This window comes from Helianthus annuus, chromosome 8, assembly GCF_002127325.2.
Source record: "Helianthus annuus cultivar XRQ/B chromosome 8, HanXRQr2.0-SUNRISE, whole genome shotgun sequence".
Classification (NCBI taxonomy): Eukaryota; Viridiplantae; Streptophyta; class Magnoliopsida; order Asterales; family Asteraceae; genus Helianthus; species Helianthus annuus.
In genome coordinates this window covers 59,579,036-59,601,020 of record NC_035440.2, presented here as the reverse complement: position 1 = coordinate 59,601,020, position 21,985 = coordinate 59,579,036, and the positions used below count along the sequence as shown (strand labels likewise).

General features: G+C 37.7%; 1 protein-coding gene across 1 annotated transcript; it reads right to left on the bottom strand.

Annotated features, from left to right (window-relative positions):
- Positions 1-239: 239 nt before the first annotated feature.
- Positions 240-3,583, bottom strand: LOC110872963 (glutamate receptor 2.7). Its single transcript, XM_022121865.2, has 5 exons — positions 3,212-3,583; positions 1,899-3,133; positions 1,506-1,818; positions 1,037-1,431; positions 240-932 (listed from the first exon to the last, which is right to left on the bottom strand). The coding sequence occupies exons 1-5, from the start codon at positions 3,489-3,491 to the stop codon at positions 432-434; spliced, it is 2,724 nt and encodes a 907-aa protein (XP_021977557.1). The 5' UTR covers positions 3,492-3,583; the 3' UTR covers positions 240-431.
- Between the last annotated feature and the right edge of the window lie 18,402 nt (positions 3,584-21,985).

Below are 21,985 nucleotides of genomic sequence, written 5' to 3'. Positions count from 1 at the left end.
TTCTAATTTATTTGTTATGTTTGTTTTTTCCTGACATTAATTTTAGCAATTCGCTTCGATTCTCCAGAAGAATGCATAATTTTTCATCTTTGTTCAACTGATTATGAATCTGACCACAGTTATGTTTGTTTTTTCCTGACATTAATTTTAGCAATTCGCTTCGATTCTCCAGAAGAATGCATAATTTTTCATATTTGTTCAACTGATTATGAATTTGACCACAACTGCTATTGAAAATGTGTTGTGGAGTGAAACTAACCACTTCCTGTATTTTGTTATATGGACATAAATAAACTAGCACATATGGTGGTGCATATGTTGATTTTTGTGGTCTACGCCTATTGCTTTTGTTTAAATAATCATACATACCCACAGACATACATTGCAAGTTCATCGCTGTTTTCAAGTATCAGCTTATCTTTCTAGATTAATTAATGTCTGCTTTCTTCTACAACATCATGAGCCGGAGTAGCTTCACTTTCATCATCATCCGACGCCTGATGGTGTTCTGGAGTTGGGGGAGGATTGTTGATATTATCTTCAATTACTAACACGTTATTATTATTACTATTATTATTATTATCATCCGTCAGCGCTTGCTTTGATTCCTCGTGTTTTTCCTGATTGAAGATTGTTGCAATTGCAGAGAGCTTGTGGCGAATTGAACCATCAGATAGTAGCATGTCTTTATTCTCGTACAAGAATATGAAGAGATACATGATAAGAGCACAAGTTGAAGATACTCCAGCAATGAGGAAAAGGCCCAAAAAGCTATCGAGCGAGAGCCTACCAGACCTAGAAACCATATCTTGCTCACTGCAATCTGCTTTTGGTCGCAACCATTTATCAGTAATATTGTTTAGTTCATTCTCGGTGACTTGTAAAAGTGCTTTTGAAACGAGTGGTAGTAGGGGAGACCCTTTTGGAAATGCCTGTAGAAGCAAGCGACTAAGATTAGACATACACATACATACATACATTTGTGTTATATTAAGAATTTGGAAGAAAGAGAGAGAGAGAGATGGCCGGGAGTTACAAAGCCAAAGCCTGCTGATTTGTAGGTCGGACCGACCATTATGTACTTGTTACAGTGACCGGCGAGAAACAGGTTTAGATAAGGAAGCTCATCAAAAATGGCGGAAACGCTCTTGTTTGATAGGGCATTATCATAATCTTGCAAGCTGTCATAACCTACTAACTTGGCATCTTGAAAACCCATATCCTTTAACATCTGTGCAACGAAAGACCCCTCTTTGTACCCCACCTTGTTTCCTTGTCTGATGAGATCATGGATATCCGTAAAGTCCGGTTGAAGCTGCTCTACTGTCAATATGGATGTTAAGCTTGCTATGTAGCTTGATTGTAGTACCAGAACCACAAATACCCACACGATCACCACAAATCGCGATAGGTTGCTTATCATCTTTTCCTCTGCAACCAACATTCATTTACTCTTGTTATTATTTAATTTAACAACCAAGCAAGCAAGCTAAATAAGTACTCACTGTGTGCAAACACAAGGGTTGAGAAAGAAAACCAGAAGATCATCCCGACTTGCTTATATGGACGGCCACGGAATTCTTTGTTCACGCGGTGCTCGAGAACCCAAACCACAACTCCAGTATAGATAAAGAAAGCACATGTTGTGAACCATAGCTGCGTCTCCAAGGGCCTCATAAATACCCATGCATTTTTCCTGTCATCTTTTTTAACGGGGACAATCATTGAGACTCCAGACTCTGTGTACGGCAATGTAAAGTCGACATAGCTGGATCTCTCTGCCCGGATTGTAACGTCTCCAATCACCACATCATACTTCTGCACATTCCAAAACAACATTATTAATTACTTTAGAAGAAGAAGAAGAATTGTTCTACTAGCAACCGAAAACGATGTACCTTGAGATGGATCTGCTCAACAAGAGTATCGTAGCTTCCTGATGTCTCATTCTTTCTTATAGTATATGGCATATATTCATAGGATGGAGGATGTGGTAGACTCAAATTTTTCATTACTGCCTTGAAAACCTCAACACAGAAGCCCTTTGGCTCCGTCTCGTCGTCTTTATGAATAAACTCAGGGAACCCGCCTATTTCTGGATATCCGACTTTTAATTTTCTCCCCGGGATCTCCCAACCGCGAGGGGATTCGTTGCTACCACCCGGCCATCTGATAGCTTTTTCATTAGAAATCTTGGTAGCCTTTTCATTCTTCCACAAGTAAATGAACTTATCCTCCTGACCAACTATGTTCACTATTTCATAACCCGAATAAGATCTATCAACAAAATCGAAATCACCAGTCAACCCTTTAAGTTTTTTTATCTTTCTCATCTCTGAGAGCAGCGTTGGTCCTAGTTTGGAGATTCCGATAGCATCTAAGTCCGTTACAGGCTTCTGCTGTTGGAACGGGAATGTAGTAGCACTCCCAACTCTCTCCAACGCCATTGCTAGTGCGTAAGTGGCATCGTATGACCATAACCCATACACGTTAATTACTTGGCCTGAATGGTTTTTAAAGCTCTCTTTAAATCTTTTCAGGTGATCGGATTTTGGAATATGGGGTTTTACGCCCACCACTCCTTGCATCGAATCTGTATCAACAGTATGCAAAAGATTGGTGACAACATCGGTGATGATCCATGCGTATCCCTCTTGCATCATTCCAGCTTGTTTTGCTTTCTTGAAAAAGCGAGAAGCCAGCTCAGGTAACAAGTGAACCACGAAAACCCGTGTTTGACGTGTTTTAATGTTGTGGAGCTCGTTAGAAATGTCATGATCGGAAGCAAAAGGAGAGATGACGATTGGATGTTTGATTTGGACGTTAACATTTAGCAAGGCCTCGGACAAAGAGGGGATGAAGCCGGTGCCAAAATCACCATCTTGGTAAACAAGGACCACTTCGCGCCAAGGAAAAGTGTTGATGAGTGCTGATATGGGTTGGGCTTGTGACGAAGAGGTGCGCGATATTCTGATGAAGTAAGGATTCTCTTTGGGTGAGAGAGAAGGGGTTGTGGCCAGAGAGAGTATGGGAACCCTAGTTTTGTTGCCAATGTCCACTACAAAATCTGTTTCTGAGGATGTCTGGGGTCCGATAATCGCCGATACTTTGACATCTTTAATAAGTTGTATAGCTGCAAACCAACCGCTTAATAAACTCTATTAGAATCTAGAAGCACAAGGTAAAATAAGGTAAGGTAAGGTAGACCAACCTGCAGACACAGCTTCGACTCTGTCATTTTTGGAGTCGCGAAAGTAAGGGACGATTCTGGTTGTGTAGTTGTTATGTGTTTGATAGAAATCCCGGATCGCCATTTCAATGCAAATTTTGCTTACCTTCCCGACGCTGGATTCCATATCGAGAATCACACCGATTGCTATCTCGCTAGTCGTCTCGTTGGCATTAGCTGTGGCTGTGTTGATGATGAGCATGGGTATGAGGATGAGGATGAGCATGAGCACGAGCACGGCATGATGATGTCTGTGTTGCATATTTGGTGAATCTTTTTGGCAGCTCAAAAGGAAAATCTCAAACTGTATTTTCAATCCAACTTACCCGTCAACTGTATTAAGTAACTTGATTATAACAACCAAAGTAATATAAAATGGGTGAAGAGGACTTAATCTATGTGGAATATTCTTGTAAGTAGAAGAAAGAGAACATGCTTGGAAAAATAGGATGTTGACTTTGTAAACATCTTCACACGTTTTCTTTGTCCGACCATTTCTTCCCTAAATGCATTAATTATATATTATATACACAGCGTATAATACGATTAACTTTTGGGACAATCACTATTAGAAGGAACAATTAAACTTAATTATATTCGTGATAAGTAAGTTTATATGTATATGTATTAGTATAACTCAGAATTCGTATCTCGGTGATAAGTTATGGCGGGTGATAAGCAACTAATTTAAAACTGTCCGATGACAGTTTTTCCCGCCACACTTAACCGCCAATTTACTATGTATAAATAGGATGTATCCGGCAACATTATTAGTTACCAAGACATTCAATCTTTTTCTGTTATTGTTTGTCCATTCGTTCATCTTTTCGATTGATCAAGTATGTCAAAAGTTTTCGTTGTCAACAAGACTCTGCATCATCAGAAAGATGATGATCAGAGTGATCAAGTTTCATTGCCAACATGTGGTATCAGAGCCACGTCGACAATCCTTCCGTGTCAACACTGTCAAGATGAAGAAATCAAATTGCAGAAGAGAAATCAAAGAACAAGATTGTGCTTTTACTGCCATCGTCCAGGACATTTCATCTATGAATGCAAATCGAAAGAAAACGATGAAAACACACAACTTATCAGTCAAGCGGTAAATGCAGGAATACGAAATCAAAGGGTGTCTGCAGAAGATAGGAACGAGATGATAGTGACAGGGACAGAAGGCGGTATGTGGGGAGATATATGGTATGTCAGTCATTCATTTACACAACACTATGCCGGTAACATAAATGTTTTCAAACGTATAAAACATTTAGTGGGGGTTGAAACAAACTCAGGGGAAAACGATTTTCTGTTTATGCGGGGCATAGGGGTTGTAGAAGTTAAGTCTAATAATGAAAGGCTGTTGATTCAAAGTGTTTTATACACACCTGAATTAGATAGGAATGTTCTTAGTATGAATCAGTTGACGTTGCAAGGATTTACGGTCAAAAAGGCCGGAGACACTTGCAAGATCTTTCCTATGTTCTCATCTCCTATAAATAACACGGTGAATGAAATTACGGGGCTGTCAAAGGAAGACGAATTAGGTCTGAAAGAAAAGCAAAAGGTGATAAGATTGAACGATGTAAATGAAAAATATAAGGAGGAATATCTTAATTCCTACTTCGAAGATTTACATGTTTCCTCCGGTGAAACGGATTGGAGTGTGATGATTATAAGGGCCTTGGATTTCAAGGATTTCAATGATTGTATAAATCTGTTAAACATGTTAGAAGACGGGAAGTTTGTGTTTCACTACAAATACGAACTAGAAAAGAAGTTCGAAGAAATGGTGTCATGGTTTGTCACAACTTTCTTGGGTATAACCACAAGGCCTATGCCGCCGGTGATGACAGAAAACAGAAAGATAGACTTGTTAAGTCTTTATATGATTGTGGAAAGGGATGGTGGTTACAACAATGTAACTGAAGACAATCTCTGGCCGATAATTGCCAAAGATTTGGGTTATGAATACAAGGATGGTGAGTACATGCGGACTATTTATGCCATGTACTTGGATGTTCTAGTGTATTATTACAGGTTTAAAGATGTGCAAGCGAAAGTAAACAACTCAGAAAGAATGAAGGAGAAAGAAGATACGCAAGAGTGCAGCCTCGGAAGGAGTACAAGTGCAGAAGAAATCAAGGAGGTGACTGGAATTGATCACTATGCATTTTATGCAGGCAATAGTTGGGAAGGTGCATGGAACACACACAAGAAAAGAAGGAAGTTTAATTTCAATCAAGCACGGAAAGCTGTCGAAGAAGCCAACGAAAGCGTTCTTAAATTCACTGCCAAACGTAATTAAGTTTAGGGGGAAGTATTAGAAGGAACAATTAAACTTAATTATATTCGTGATAAGTAAGTTTATATGTATATGTATTAGTATAACTCAGAATTCGTATCTCGGTGATAAGTTATGGCGGGTGATAAGCAACTAATTTAAAAACTGTCCGATGACAGTTTTTCCCGCCACACTTAACCGCCAATTTACTATGTATAAATAGGATGTATCCGGCAACATTATTAGTTACCAAGACATTCAATCTTTTTCTGTTATTGTTTGTCCATTCGTTCATCTTTTCGATTGATCAAGTATGTCAAAAGTTTCCGCTGTCAACAAGACTCTGCATCATCAGAAAGATGATGATCAGAGTGATCAAGTTTCATTGCCAACAATCACAGCCGTATAAACTCATCAACTTTTGATCCTGACCGTATAAACTAAAAAAACTACTTTTCTGACAGTTCAAGGAGGTTATGTACGCTCTCTCCTAAAAATAGGAAGTTGAGCATTCGCAATGAATTCCCTATTCATATTTTTCCACTAAAACGAAGCATTTTTTTCCTTTCATTTTCAATTAAATAGTCATCACAATTAGAGTGAATGTATTTTCAAACCATAGTAGTTGTAACTTCTTTTCAGTCTAACACTTAAGTTTGAAGTAATTTTGAATCTTTAATATTTTACTAACAAGGAAGAGTTGCAAAATGACCCATGTAAAGCATAATGGTCCAAGGACAATAGTAGAGAAATCAAGCCTATTTTCAGTTTCAGGCTTGGGCATCTCTTTTACAAAATCAAACTGCATTTGAGAGAAGGCCCACACAGTAGTTGTAGGAAAGCATTTGAGACATGTAAGCATGCATAGGGGTGTGCAGAATTCGTTTCGAATTCGAAAAATTCGAAATTCGTTTAAATTCGATTCGATTATCAAGAATTCGTTTTGATTATAAGAATTCGAATTCGAATTCGATTCAATTCGACTCAAGTAAATCGAATACGAATTTATAATTTCAAATTCGATTCGAATAAAAATTATACATTTTTATTTATTATTTTTATACATAATATATATAACTTTTATTAGGCTATACTATAAATTATTTTCAATTTTTTTTCAAGTATTAAAATTACCCATTACCAAACCTACTACATGGCCCATAACTAAAACCTAAGTAACAAATCTATCAATAGATTTCTAATCATAAAAATATTAACTTGTAATGTGGAGTGGTTATTCCCGACTTCTCGTTTTGAATTTTAGACTTGTGGTACTTTATTTGGAACTTTTTAATGTGATATCGTGTTGTATGTCTGCTTTAAAATTTATGTTTCATTTTGAATGTTTTTTACATGTTTTTAAAGAATCTGAATTAAATCGAATTTATTCGAATTCGATTCGAATTCGAATTTTTAATCGAATACGAATCGAATACGAATTGGGTTTTTATTCGAATACGAATTCAAATCGAATTCGGTAGGTTTTAATCGAATTCGAATCGAATACGAATTCAAGGAAAAATAAAAATTATTCGAACAATTCGATTCGAATAATTCGAAAATTCTATATTCGATTCGATGAACACCCCTAAGCATGCATACATGCATGTTTGAAATGTTAGGACTTGATAATGATTTTATATAAAATAATCAGTTAATTCTTATTTGAGGGCCAACAAAGAAATCCTTATTAGTAGATCTTGTAATCACTTATTATTCAATTAATCATATTTATTATATAAAAGTTGCCACTTGCCCATTTGTAAAACTTCGATTCAATTTTCTTTATTTGTAGGAAAACAAGAGTCGATAACTACAAAAGTTTGGAGTAAAAAGGAAAAATCCAGCAAACACTTGACGCTCTCACGTTTCCGTAATTGAGCAATTACTATGGTACCGAATATATCCAGTTCGGTACCATACCGATACCGGTATTTGAGGGTAGAAACTGGTAAATATCGGTACCGTACCGGACCGGTACCGAAATTGTCAAAAGCTAAACAAATTTGGTATCGATTAATTGTTATTCTTCTTTGATTCTCCAAACAAATATATAGGAACAAGGTGGGACCATAAAAGGAAAACAAAATCAAAGGCCTAACACAGTGGCCGTAAAACATGGTGGATATTATGGAAATAAAATAATATTTCTTTACTCCCCCTCAAGTTGGAGCGTGTAGATCTCGAACGCCCAACTTGACAAGTAAAATCTTCAGCTGATGTGATCCAAGAGGCTTGGTGAATAGGTCTGCAATTTGTAGTTTCGAATCAACTTTCATTGGTAGAATCTCCTTTGATTCAACCCGTTCACGAACAAAGTAACAGTCTCTCTCCACATGTTTAATACGTTCATGAAACACAAGATTGTTAGCTATGTTTCTTGCCGCTTGGTTGTCACAAAACAATTGTGTTGGTCCAGTCGAAGGCATGTCAAGCTCTTCAATTAACCATCGAACCCATAACACTTCACTTACCGCGGTGGCCATAGCCCGGTATTCAGCTTCAGCAGAGGAGCGAGATACGACAGACTGTTTCTTGGATTTCCAGGAGATATGGGTGCACCTCCAAAAAGAAGTAAATAGCCCGTTCGAGATCGCCTTGTGAATGGATATCCAAGCCAATCCGAGTCACAATAGGCAACGAGATTAGTATTGTCGTTTTTCGGCAAAAGAATTCCTTGCCCCGCCGTAGCCTTGAGGTATCGAAGAATCCTTGTAGCTGCATTCATGTGATTCTCCCTTGGGTCAGCCACAAATTGCCTTAGCACATTAACTGAGTAGCTTATGTCAGGTCGTGTGGCTTGAAGATATAACAACCTTCCAATAAGTCTCCTGTATTGATTGGCATCAACTTTCTTTTCTTCCTCTCCCTTGTCAAGTTTTAGAGTTTGTTCCATGGGAAATGGACTTGGACGACAACCTTGAAGGCCACTGTCCTTGAGAATGTCTAAGGTGTATTTTCTTTGGCTGAGAACCAACCCTTCAGGCGTTCGAGCCACTTCGATACCTAAGAAGTATTTTAAGTTTCCAAGATCCTTTATGCTAAATCTCTCATCAAGGTTTGACTTAGTGTGTTGAATTTTGTTCTTGTCATTTCCAACAATTATTACGTCGTCGACATAAATCAAGGCTGCGACATAGACACTCTTAGCCATGTATATAAAGAGGGAATGATCGGCCTTAGACTGTCGATAACCGAGCTCAAGTAGAGTTGCCGTGAATTTGTGGTACCAATTGCGGGACGCCTATTTTAGACCATATATAGATTTATTTAGTCGGCATACTCTCGTCTCTTCTTTATCGGCAAATCCTTAGGGAATTTTCATGTAAACTTCTTCTTCTAAATCACCATGTAAGAATGCGTTGTTTACATCAAGTTGTTGGATTATCCAATCTCGTTTGGTTGCAACGGCTAGAAGTGTTCTAACGGTCACCAACTTAGCAATCGGGGCAAATGTGTCATGATAATCAACACCTTCCATTTGTGTAAAACCCATTTGTGTAAAACCCTTAGCTACTAGTCTTGCTTTATATCTTTCCACCTCTCCGTTCGGTTAATACTTCACCTTGTATACCCATTTTGAGTCAATGGCCCTTTTTCCACTAGGTAAATTTTCGAGTGTGCAAGTTCTGTTTTGCTCAAGGGCACGCATTTCTCTTTTCATTGCTTCCTTCCAATTCTCGTCCTGCGCAGCTTGATAAAAATTCTTTGGCTCATCGTGTGAGTCGATGGCCATTAAAAAGGCTTTGCGAGAATCGGAAAATTTGTCATACGTTATGTAATGAGCTAAAGAATGTACCGTCGAGGTTGACTGATCTGGTGCAGCTCGTGTGTGGTCAACCGATGGTGGTAAATTTACCTCATAATTGTCACGACCCCCAACCCCATCTTGGACGGAATCGAGTGCCGTGAGCAGTCCAGTGGTACCGGTGATAATTTTTAAAAATATTGCAGCGGAAATTTCATCAGGACCGTGAGTTAGGAAAAATATCAGAGTTTAGAAACACCGAATTTTATTTAAATAGATGGAATAAATTCCATGTTTTACAAAGGTAGCTTTTAATACGGGATAAACCCAAAAACAATTTTTCTTAAGTTGATTTAGTTAATAAAATAAGCCACTTCTTGATGCCTTCAGTGCCGGATCCAATTCTTACTTCAATATCCTGTAATTACCTGAAACGCGTTTTAAAAAGGTTTTGTCAGCGGGAAATACTGAGTGAGTTCATTCAGGTTTTATGCAAAACAGATTTGTTATAATTCACAGTATTAAGAGCGATTACAATGTTTCTGATATCAAACCAACTACCCACGGTACTTTATCACTCGACCCACTGGCCCACCTGTCCAGTTGTGTCTGTGATTATGGTCATATCACCCATTGGCTGCCCCAATGTTGAAGATTATCAAGTAATGTATACAAAACCCCACATACCGGCTGTAATATGGTGATTACAAAGACTTAATCCCTGTAATTATAACTTTGAAAATAATTTGGAGTTTTGTTAAACAGTTGATAAAAAGAGAATGACTCACTAATCAGCATGCAGGATTGAGTTAACAAACTTATTGATTCTACTTCTTCCGATAATTAAGCATGCACTTTATTATTCTGGATCTTCTGATGATTTTAATAGTTTGTTTGATTGTGAGTGTGTAGTGGGAAGTATTTTCGGTAGTTAAACATATAGTTTAACAGAATGGAATACGTATTTGTGTAAAACCCAAATCAAACCTTAACGGTAGTCACGAGATTCGAACCTTAATGAATTTCACATAGTGTAACACTTTGGATTCCGTTTACCGAAATCACAAAGTATAGTACTTTGGCATCCGTTTAACGAACTCACAAAGTATAGTACTTTGGCATCCGTTTAACGAACTCTCAAAGTATAGCACTTTGGCATCCGTTAGTTGGTTCCTGAATCGATCGGACAGAACATCGCATCGGTGATTATTGGTTAGAACACCAACGTATAGAATGAAGAAGAAAAGAAATGAGCAAAGAAAAATGAATCCTAAGCTTCCTATTTATAGGTAGATTCATTCCTTAGCTAGGAAGTTTCTTAACCATTAAGTTTCCTTAAGTATTAAGTTTCCTTAACTATTAAGTTTTCTTAACTATTAAGTTTCCTTAACTATTAAGTTTCCTTATCCATTTAACTAAATAACTTACTTAGCTTAATTAATCTTGCTTAGCTTAATTAATATTGATTAACTGATTAATTAATCTTACATGACCGATTAATTAATCCTAATGGTTTAATCAAGTAATTTATTTAGCCGATAACATAACTAGCTGATTAATTAACTTACTTAGCTTATTTAAGTTTCCTTTCCTGTTAAGTTGTCGTAGCTAGTAAGTTTTCTAGCCCATTAAATTATCTTAATAGCTAAGTTTAATATGCTAGTTTAACAGCTTCCTGATTATGAGTTCTAATTTCTAGACACAAGAATTCGTATTAGTGTATTAACTCAATTCCACTTTAACGATAATCACGAGATAAAAACCCTCACAACGATTTACAAGTGCAATACTTAACAATTCAGCGGATTCACAACGAATGACAGAGTATAGCCCGAGTTCGGACAGCACTCAAACATTCAAGTCGAAATCACGATGAATAACAAAGTATAACTCAATTTGAGCAGCACTCAGACAATCGTTGGATAGTTATAATCGATCGGATAAAGTATCGTACCAGTGATTAGAGTTATTACCCTAATAACGAGCAGAGTTTAGGGATTTAGAGGGTAAAATCCCGAGCTATTATTTACAAAAATAAAAGCTGACGGAAAGAAAAGAATTGAACAGCGATCGAGTTAATACCCGGCATCGTAGCAGCACCTCGCTACACTAATTAGTGTTTTTGTGTGTGTTGTGAAGTGAACAGCGAATAACTCGACGTACACAGAAGCTTTAGACGTCGTTTTAAACACAGAATTCAAGTGCCAAGGTCGGCTATTTATACTGATTTTTGGACATGCTTACGGACCGTATGCCACCTCCCTTACGGTCCGTAAGGGAAGCAGTCTAATTATAGGCCGCCTAGGTTCGGGACTAGGCTTGCTGAATCAATAGTGTTGTCCAATTAGAGTTAAACAACGGTTTATTTAGATAATCGTCCAACTAGGGTTTGCCCCCCTTGAGTTTTAGGGGCCCTGATCCTGATTCCGATTGTTCTGAAAATTTTAGGGTTAATGCAGAATTACTTGGGTGTCTCAATTAGGGTTTTCTTAATATATAATTACTATTCTAATTATGGAGTTTAGTGAGGGTTGTTACAATAATCATCAAGGTACCGTGGTCGCACCCGGTCTCTTTTCTCCCTGATTTCTTCAACAACTGGAGTTTCTACGTTGGTGTTTTCATTTACGGTTGGCAGCTCATTTATTTCGGGTTCCATGTTTTCCTGATTTGACATGTCTTCTTGTTCTAATTAATTTGCCACATCATTTTCTTGTGGCAGGTCTTCTGTCAAAATACCCTCACTTGTCTCATATGAGTTTTCCTCCTGGGATTCATTTTCCAACACCCTCCCTTTATCCATGTTTTCTTCATAGGGGTATATGAAAACTTCTTCTTCCTCTAAATTTCTTTCATTTGGTAAGGTATGAACGAAAGGAAAGATAGCTTCAACAAATTTTACATCTCTTGACACCACCAGCTTTCTTTGCTCTAGATCATAAAGTTTATACCCTTTAGTTCCAGGCGGATAGCCGAGAAACACCCCAGGTTTGGCTCGTTATTCGAATTTATCTCCTCATGCCTCTGTGTTTCTAAAGTATGCTAAGCAACCAAAAATCCTCATGTGTTCATATTCTGGATCTTGGTTGTACAGAAGCTCATATGGTGTTTTGTTTTTTATGACTTCAGATGGCAATCTGTTTATGATGTAGGCAGCGGTCAGAATACACTCCTCCCACAACTTAATGGGCAATTTGGCTTCAAACCGTGAAGCGCGTACGGTCTCGAGAAGGTGCCTATGCTTTCGTTCCACCACTCCATTTTGCTGTGGAGTATGCGGACAAGTGGTTTCCAAAAGGATTCCGTGTTCTGCATAGAATTCTTTCATTTTATTTGAGACAAATTCACCCCTATTATCACACCTTATTCTTTTAATTTCCTTTTCAAATTGGGTTTTCACCATCTTATGAAAATATATCAGGCATGTGCTTGCCTCATGTTTATGTTTAATCAAGAAAACCCACACTCCCCTACTAAAATCATCCACGATGGTTAAAAAATAGTTTGCCTTTGATAGAGAAGGTGTTCTATACTTCCCCAGATGTCACAATGAATTAATTCAAAACAATCACTCGTTTTTGTTGAACTAACCGAAAATGGCAACCTGGTCTGCTTGGCCCTAATGCACGAGTCACATATCTTGTTTTTTGAATCAAAAGATCTATTTTTGAGAAAACTTAAATGAGAAAGTTTGTTATCCGAAGCATGACCTAGTCTCTTATGCCATGTATCAGTTGTTGTCATCATAGCTTTCCTTTCTTCCTTCATGCCTCCTATACGGTAAAGGCCACAGTCACATGTACCTGCTCCAATCACATTCCTTGATTCCAAGTGTCGCATCACAAAGAAGTCCGGAAAAAATGTCACTGCACAATGAAGATCTTTTGCCAATCGGTGAACCGACAATAAGTTGCACTTAAATCCTGGAACATGTAGAACTCCCCCTATCTTGGTTCTTCCTGGTAGAGTAAAAGTTCCCTTTCCCATAACTGGAACAGAGTCTCCATTAGGTATGACAACCGGTAACCCATGAGGATCTGCTGTTAGGTTTTCAAGTAAATCCCCTTGATGAGTTATATGGTCGGTTGCACCTGAGTCAACAACCCAATCGCGAGTCGTGTGAGATTTACCTCCCTGGTTGGCGATTGGTGTCGTTTTACTGTGATTGTTGGTAGAATGATTTAGAGCCATTTTGATTCTTTCGACAAAAAACCCAACGAAAGTGGTTATAGGCGAGACTCAGAGGTTGCGTTGGTAAAGGATGGTTACGCCGGAGAAGGTTATTCGTAATCGCCGGAATTTGCAGGTTTTCACCGGAATATTATGGGAGGTTTAAATATCTCCAGGCATCTTCGCACCGGAATACAGCCAGAGAAGGTTACCCTTTTTTTTAGTTGGATGAAGATGGTTTTTTCGCTCTGATACCATAAACAAATTTGGTATCGATTTGTTGGGATTGAACCCTATCAGAGGAACAGATAATTAGAGCCAAAACTGGTTCACATCAGTGGATTCATCATAAACAGTAGTTTACACCAGGCTTTCCCCTTAAAAGTGTTTATAACATCTGATGTCCTCTATCCACTGTCCGTATACAACAGCTGTTGTCCTTCAAACTGCTGATGAAGCCCTGAAGACTGTTAAGGATTAAACACTGCTGGTTCAATCTACTGATGCTATCTATAGTACTGTTGTTGATTAAAGAACTGCCCACTCAAGGATTGATCAACTTTGAGGAAAGCACTGATAGTCAAACATCAGTGCTGATAGAAGGAGAAAACAGTAGTTTAGTTTGTCACTTGTATTGTATAGAATCAGTGGTTAAGTTAGCAGTGTTTGTATAAGAACAGTGGTTAAAGGTTGTTACGTTGTTAAATGTCACTTTCATGGTGACGTCAGCTTAGATGCTTCAGTGGTTTGATTTGCCTATAAATGGAACAGTATCCTGTACTGTTACATTTGATTGACCGAGTGAGTTTATCTCCTCCAATCCTTTCATCTTGAGAAATCAACCAGTGAGCATCATGCTGAGGGGGAGCTTTAGTATGTAAGCATATCTGTAATCATTTCTCTATTGTAAATCTTTCGACTAATGAGAAACAAGTGTTTACTAAAAACTAATTCCCTTTGATCGTGTTTACAAAGTTTGTTTTCAATTCCGCTGCATCAGATCTCTGTTTAACATTCATTTATTATCCAAGTATAACAAACAAACACAATCATGAGGGCCTCCGATCCTAACAATTGGTATCAGAGCTTGGACAGTCAAATTCGATCTAATAATCAATTTGACATAATAGTTCAGCTCAAAATTTATTGATGCTAAGGTTGATCGTTTTTAGTTGAAAAACAGAGTAACGAGTGATCACGTTCAAAGTTGCTACTCAAAAACTCTGTAAAACAACCAAGATGTCATAAGACACACAAACTTCACATAACAAGTGATGTCATGCATAAATCACCTATAGTTTTCAGATTTGAAAATATGTCTGATAACTATGGTATAATTATTTATAAAATTGATTTCAATTGTTGTTATGAAGTTTGTGTTGTATCCATCATGTTTGCTGCTAAAGTGTGTACCTCAGGTCAACAAAAATCTATGTTTAGTTAAAACATTGGTGTTTTTCTTAACATAAAAAGAGGGAAATTAAGACTTTAGTTATTAGAATCTTATGTGTTAAAAAACAGGTTGAGAATCCTGTTAAAAAGGACCAAATCAACTTTGTTAAAAATACATTAAGAAAATCAGGTGTTAAAATAGTCCAAATCATATGCAATGTGAGATTTGATATAAGCATGTAAAAATATAGCCAGATCTCTCAAAACATTGCTGCAAAATGATTCTGGAATAAGTATTCCTTCAATAAAGACCTCTTAGTGAGTATTTTAGTACTTATGAATGGGAAGGGTAAAAAGGGAAGAAGAAAAATCACGAAAACTCAAAAGTGTGTTTATCTTAAAACTTTTGAAGTCAAAAGAAAAGAGTATAAATGTAAAACACTTAAGAGTCCAAAATTGGGTGAACAATGGTCATCAAGCAACTGTGTGCATTCATTGATTTAGGAAAGATTAGGTAACAATAGTATCACCAGTGATTAAACTTACAAGAGGACTAGACAAGTTTTTCAGAATCATCACATGGTAACAAAGTCTATAACAAGACTTTCAAAACTTATGTGTACATGTCTCCTCATTTTTGCAATCAATTAACAAGGAAATGGTCTCAAAAGTGGTTATTACAATGTATTTCAAATCACTGACCATTTTCATAAAAACTTGAGAGTGATGTGATTATGAGTTTAATTGGAAAATGTACCAGATCCTTTTTGATACTGTTTTCAGAATAACCTTTAATTATTTTTCTTGAAAAAGTTTTTCTCAAATAAAACAGGATATATTATTCTTTATTTTACTTTAGAGTGATATATTTTGTACTTTTACTTGTTTTTGATAGTAAAAGTTTCAAACACCTGTCAGGATGTAGAACCTTTATTTTTATTTTATTTTTTTGGTGATATTATCCTTGAAAAAAGATCAAAAGGAAATGGTGCAAATGTCAAGGTCATGCCAAACTCAAGTTTGTTTTAACACTGATCAAAGATTGATTGCTAACAGACCTTAAAATACTTGGATACTCATGTTCTAATTCAAATATTATGACACAAAATGAGTAGCCATAGTAAAAAGGTTTCCATCATCTGAGGTACTAAACCACTGTCAGGAATCCATAAAAGCTTCAAAACTTATAATAGACATGTGGCAAAACCTTGAATGCAAATTCCTGTAAAAACTACTGACATATTAAACTTGACAATTTACATCTAAAATGTATTTTGTTGAAGATAGCATTCTTGCAGATATTTTAAAATCACCATCAACAGATGTTGGACATGATATTGTGGTTACACAAGATAAAATCATTCCCTTCATCAGAACAGCAGATGCTTAAAACGATTGTCAAAAGCTTATTCACTGTTGCATTAACAGTTGCTGACATAATAGCCTTTCAAATCCTTACCATTACCTTACCCCTAACTACTATTTTGCTCAAACATCTGTTTCCTAAATACTGTCCACTGCTGAAAGTCAACCCATGTTCTTTCATAATTACTGTTGGTCAAAATCAGTGTTTTATCCACTGATAAAGCTATCCACTGATAGTTAAAATCATCCACTGTTTTCACTTTGACCGTTGCAACCACTGATATTTGCTTCATCAGTGGTTCCCTAAACAACTGTCCTCCATTATTCATCTTTTCATCAGAGGTTGGCACGTGGTCAGTTTCTAGCCATCAAATCTTTGTGAACGCTGCCACATCAGCATTCACTTTTTCCCTAAATAAAACCCTGACCAAAACCCCCAAACAGGGTTTTACACTGTCGAATTGAATTCCAAAATTCCTTTCTCAAAGCAGTTTCCATCCCTCCATCTCAAATTATTCTTCATTCTTCTTCATCAAAATGACAAAATCAAAATCAAAATCATCCTCATCCTCATCTTCCAAACAGGTCACTCAAAAGGCCGCTGAACCCATTGAAATCCCATACAAATCCCCTCACAATTACTTGGGTTTACTCACAAAACCCACCACCACCAAAACCTTCGATTCCATCATTGGCATCCTTTCAGCTTCAAAGTACAAAACTTTGTTAACTGCTGATGCTCCAATTTACCAACAAACCCAGAGAGAGTTCTGGAAAAATGCCACACTTGAATCTCAAGGTGACACTGTTATAGCCATTAACTCTTCCATAAAGGGTAAAAGATTCAAATTACTCCACAATCCATATCGGAAGTCTTTAAACGCGATGATCAGCAAGGTAAAATTTATTTTCCAAAAAACGAGTTAAAAACTGATTTCCTTGAAAGGGGGTATGCGGAACAAACAAAAAGGGATACCTTGCAAAAAGGCTTCTTCCCTTCTGCACCTAGGTTTTTATTCCATACCGTTTTGATGTGTGTTTCAAATAAAATAACTGCTTTCAACGAAATACCATTAAAAATCCAATACCTAGGTTTTGCCATTTTACATAATGAAAATTTTAACTATTCCCAGGAGATCTTTGATGACTTGGTAAAAAATGTTGATAGCAAATCATTTTTACTTTTTCTAAGGTTTCTAAGCTACTATTTTAAACAAAAATTCGGAAAGGAAAATGAAAATTTGCTCATCCAAGGTGTCTCTTTTAAAATAAATGGTTTAACACCTAAAACATTCACTAGAATGTTAACACCTACAAAAACACAAGCAGAGGTGCCTGAGCAGACTTTAGCAACAACCACTGCTCCTCAGGTATCTGTTGTTGAGCCCACTGCTCTAGGTGATCATAGTAGCACAACCACTGCTATGAAACCCACACCTGCCATTACCAAAAAGACCAAAAAGAAATCATCCAAAAAGCCCCCCAAACCCAAATCAAAGGCAACTCTGGAAGATGAGATCCCAGAGCCACTGCCAGTGACAACACAAATGTCACCAACAACCACTGCTGCTACTTCCTCACAGCAGAGGGAAGAAAGATCTCCACCCTTGCCTCAAACTCCTCCTGCATCCTCACAAAAGGATCAGGTTGTAAGCACAGGGACCCCACATTATGAAGCTCTGGATCTAATTGGATCCATCTTCCTCAGTCCTGATCCCAAGGACATGTCTCTTTCAACACCAATATCTTCACCCCTCTCATTACCACAATCCATACTACCCTTGTTGCATGCAGTTGCTATAGCTCAGACACAAACCAGTTCCTCTCAATCACCTATCACTGAGAGTACACTCCCACAAGTGACTGGATCTGATGCTTATACCTCTGCTATCCCAGCAACAATTGAAGAGGTTACACTGCAGGAGTTACAAGTAATTCCTGTCAGTAGTTCAAGTGGAGCAGCAACTACAAGTGTTGGATCAACAGATCTGCATTTGGCCAGCTGTTTCATCAATCAGACTCCCTTGAAGGCAATTCCTTCTATAGCACCTCTGATAACCACCAGTGAGTTTGTTATGACCACTGGTACCATCAAAAGGCTATCAAGCATTGAAGGAAGAAGACCCCAGTACCAAGAACAAGGGGCATCGATGGATGACTTTTAGAATTATTTCCCTAAATCACACATTGATACAACCACTAACGGTGGGGAATCAGATGATCCCATTAAATTGGGTGATGATTTAAAATATCAGGAATTGCCGGATAGAATTGACAACCTTGAGATATATGTTGCTGAAATAAAAGATATGATGCAATAGTTGTTGAAAGCTCAAAAGGTGCAACCCACTGCTGTTCCAGCTCAAGCACCTGCACAACCTGCACCTGCTGCAAATGAGTTATGGAATCTATTTCAACCTCTGCTCCAACAACAAAGACAAATGGCTGATCAGCAGCATGCAATACATGTTCAATTGCTGAAAAACATGATGGAGTCAAGGTTCAAAGACACCCAAGCTGACATCAAGGCTATAAAGGCCCACATCCTGAACACCACTGGCAAAGCTCCTCCCACTGTTCTCTTCATTGATAACCCTCCTCCAGATAATGCCAAAAAGGGGGAGAAAATCAAACAATGGAAGAAGAAGGGATTTGAAGATGGTCTCTATATTCAACCAGAAAAAGAAAATATGACTAAAAACATTCCTTTGCCAGATGGAAGTAAAAAGATTGATGCTACAACAAATGCACTTGTTGAAGCAAAAGCAAGTGTAAAAAGGGATAGAGAGGCTAAGGATAAAGCCAGGTGGGAACAGGAGAAAAGAGCTTATATGGAGCTGAATGCACAGGGTACTTCTGAGCCAAAGGATGATGAAAATACTAAGGATGAAAAGAAGAAGCCCACTAGACAAGTGAGGCAACCTAAAGCCACACCATCCAGACCCACAAAGCATGCCTCCAAACCACCTCCCAAAGGCTCCAAGCATCAAACCTCTACCCAAACAGCTGTTGTAACTCCTGTTGTATCAACAACTGTTGGTACATCAGTGGTTTCACCAGTTGTTAAAACTAAAACCATCACTTCAACACACACCACAACCATTGTCCTACCACCACCATTACCTAAAATCACTTCAATTACATCACCACCCACCAAATCACCACCTGCTGAAAAGCAGAAGACATCTACTGACACATCAGTAGTTGTAATGACAACAGAGGTTGAAACACCAGTTGTTTCAACAGTTGTTTACCAACCATCTACCACTGCCCTCACCATACAACCCATTGTCACATCACAACCAAAACCCCCTTCACCCAAAAAGCTTTACACAAGGAAAAGGAAACTTCAAGAGAATAATGATGATATACCAACACCTATTCCTTTATCATCCACACCCTACAATGTTATCAATCCACAACCATCCACTTCACCAACTCTAGTCAAACCAATAAACCTTGCTAATGTTGTATCCATTGCTGCAAGTCACCCACTAGAATTGGAAGTTGTAAAGGATGAAATGAGACAGTTCTATACTGTGGATGATCCTTCAAAAAGAAGATTTCCTTCTCTCATGGGCTTCAGGAACCCAGCAAATATGGATGAGTATCTAAAACTCAAAGCCAGGCAAGCAGATATAAGAGCTAGAATTGAATGTAAAGATTAAGGTGATAAAGCCATTTCAGAAATAATAGAATTTTTACTCACTAAGGTCAAACAAATGGAAGATTATGTAAGAGACCTAAGCAAAGATATATCAAATCTGCCACCTGGAGCCGTCCTACAAAAGGAAATGAGAAAGGATTATCTTGCATTTATCATGAAAGAAAAATTTTATCCAGCTAAAGCAGAACAATTCAGTAAATGGCCACTCATTGCACTAAAGCAAGAAGTAAACAGAATTAGAAGGATCAGGAATGATCCAGGTAAGAAAAGAACAGGTCCAAACTGGAGCTAATACAAAAAGGCAATTGATAAACTTACCTCGGAGTACAAAAAGAAGAAACAAGAGCTGGTGGATGCAAAGGTTGGAACTGCTAAAGCCGTATCAAAATGGACAAAGCAATATACAGAGGAGGCTTATGAAAGGCTAAGGAAAAGAAGTGTAACACCTCGAAAAATTTCGTCCAATAATGTCTTGACACGTGTCATAAGGTTCCGTTATGTGAAAACATACTTTAGAGGGACTAAAAGTGACAAACAGTGAAAATTATGGAACGTAAGGGTCCAAAGTGTCAACAATGGATAAATAGACTCTATGATAACCCTACATAATGTTTATAACCTTAAACGGATGGTTCATGGATCATACGACGCGGAAATTGCACGAAAGGGAAGTATTTCAAACTATAGGGGCCAAAAGTGTCAACATGTTTAATTTATACCTCTGAGTGAACTTTTGGCAGACCCGAAGCTTTGTAAAGCTAAAATATACTCACTAGAATATGTGGTTAAAATTTCATGAAGTTTTGTCAACGTATGAGAAAGTTATGGCCAAAACCGTACTTGAAGGACTAAAAGCGTCAACATCGAATTTCAGGGCTTTTCGGTTGAGCGCAAAATGTTCCGAGGACATTTCCATGTTGGTAAAAGTCCTAAGGTTCTTAGAAACCAAGTTTGGGGGTTTACGGGTCGAGAAAAGTAGCCGAAACATCGCGTACAAGCTCAGGGACCATTTCTGCCAAAATTGAAACTTGTTTGGCTGAACAGGGGGTCAGGCGACCCGCCTGGACTGACCCAAGCGGGCCGCGTGGGTCTGCCAGCGACAGAATTCGTATTTGGGGCTGAATTGGGTCCGAATTTGAGTTGTAAACAGCTGGTTCTTGCCTCCTTTTGCTCCAATAAAATGCCATGCATGGCTATTACTACAGTAGGCTACTCCCAAGACTTAATTTCCAGCTTTAAATCAGATTTAGATCATTGTTCTTGGCACTTGAAGTTGTGAACAAGGAGCTCTCTACATTCAAGAACTCTCTCAAGCTTTCTGGAGTTAATCTGATCATCAAGGCCGAATCCTAGTGTTCACTAATCACCTATAGGACCTTGGTAAGCTTCTAATTCGATCTCCAATCCGTTCTTGCTTTGATTATTGCTAAAAGTCAAACTGTTTGTTCATAAGCTTTGACTTTCTGATTAAACAAGTTTCAATCAGTCATTTCTCGAATTGAAACCTGATATATGTTGGTATTTATGTGGGAAACAAACCCTCTAAAGGGTATTATCTGAATCCCACTACATGCATGCTAATTGTCGAGTCAAACGTGATTCTAAAAAGTCAACAGAAGTGATTTTTGAGAAAAATAGCTTAAATGGTAAAATAAATGACATGCAATCTGTTTGATCTTCATAGATAGCTTTATTATGAATATAAGAATGTATTTTACCACGATCAACTCGACAATCTATAGTATAAATACGAATCGGAGCCGAAAGTCCTATAAAACGACTAATTCGTAGACTATCGATTCGGATTCGTACATGCATGTTTGAGATCTGTATTGGAGAGTATTTTTGACCATTTTTATTTTGGTAAAACTTTCTGGAATTTTTGTTGATTAAGTCTATGCTTAGCCGATTCGAATGCATGTTTCCGATTTATGCATAAAGTTGACTATTTTGCCCTTTTTGATATAAAACGTGATTTTTGGAAAAGTGAAAGAGTAGAAATCTTTATTTCTAATATATAAACTTGCATCGAAAATTTCGGATCAGTTGGTGGTCCAGATTTTGAGTTATGGCCATTAGCGTAAAACTATGTTCTTAATTTACATAAACGGCCCTTTTCGCATATGACCTATTTCT

Coding starts and splice junctions, on each gene's coding strand:
- LOC110872963 (XM_022121865.2), bottom strand. CDS start 3,491: ATGCAACACAGACATCATCATGCCGTGCTCGTGCTCATGCTCATCCTC. Junction 3,134..3,211: donor AGTCGAAGCTGTGTCTGCAG/GTTGGTCTACCT, acceptor GTTGGTTTGCAG/CTATACAACTTATTAAAGAT. Junction 1,819..1,898: donor TTGAGCAGATCCATCTCAAG/GTACATCGTTTT, acceptor TGGAATGTGCAG/AAGTATGATGTGGTGATTGG.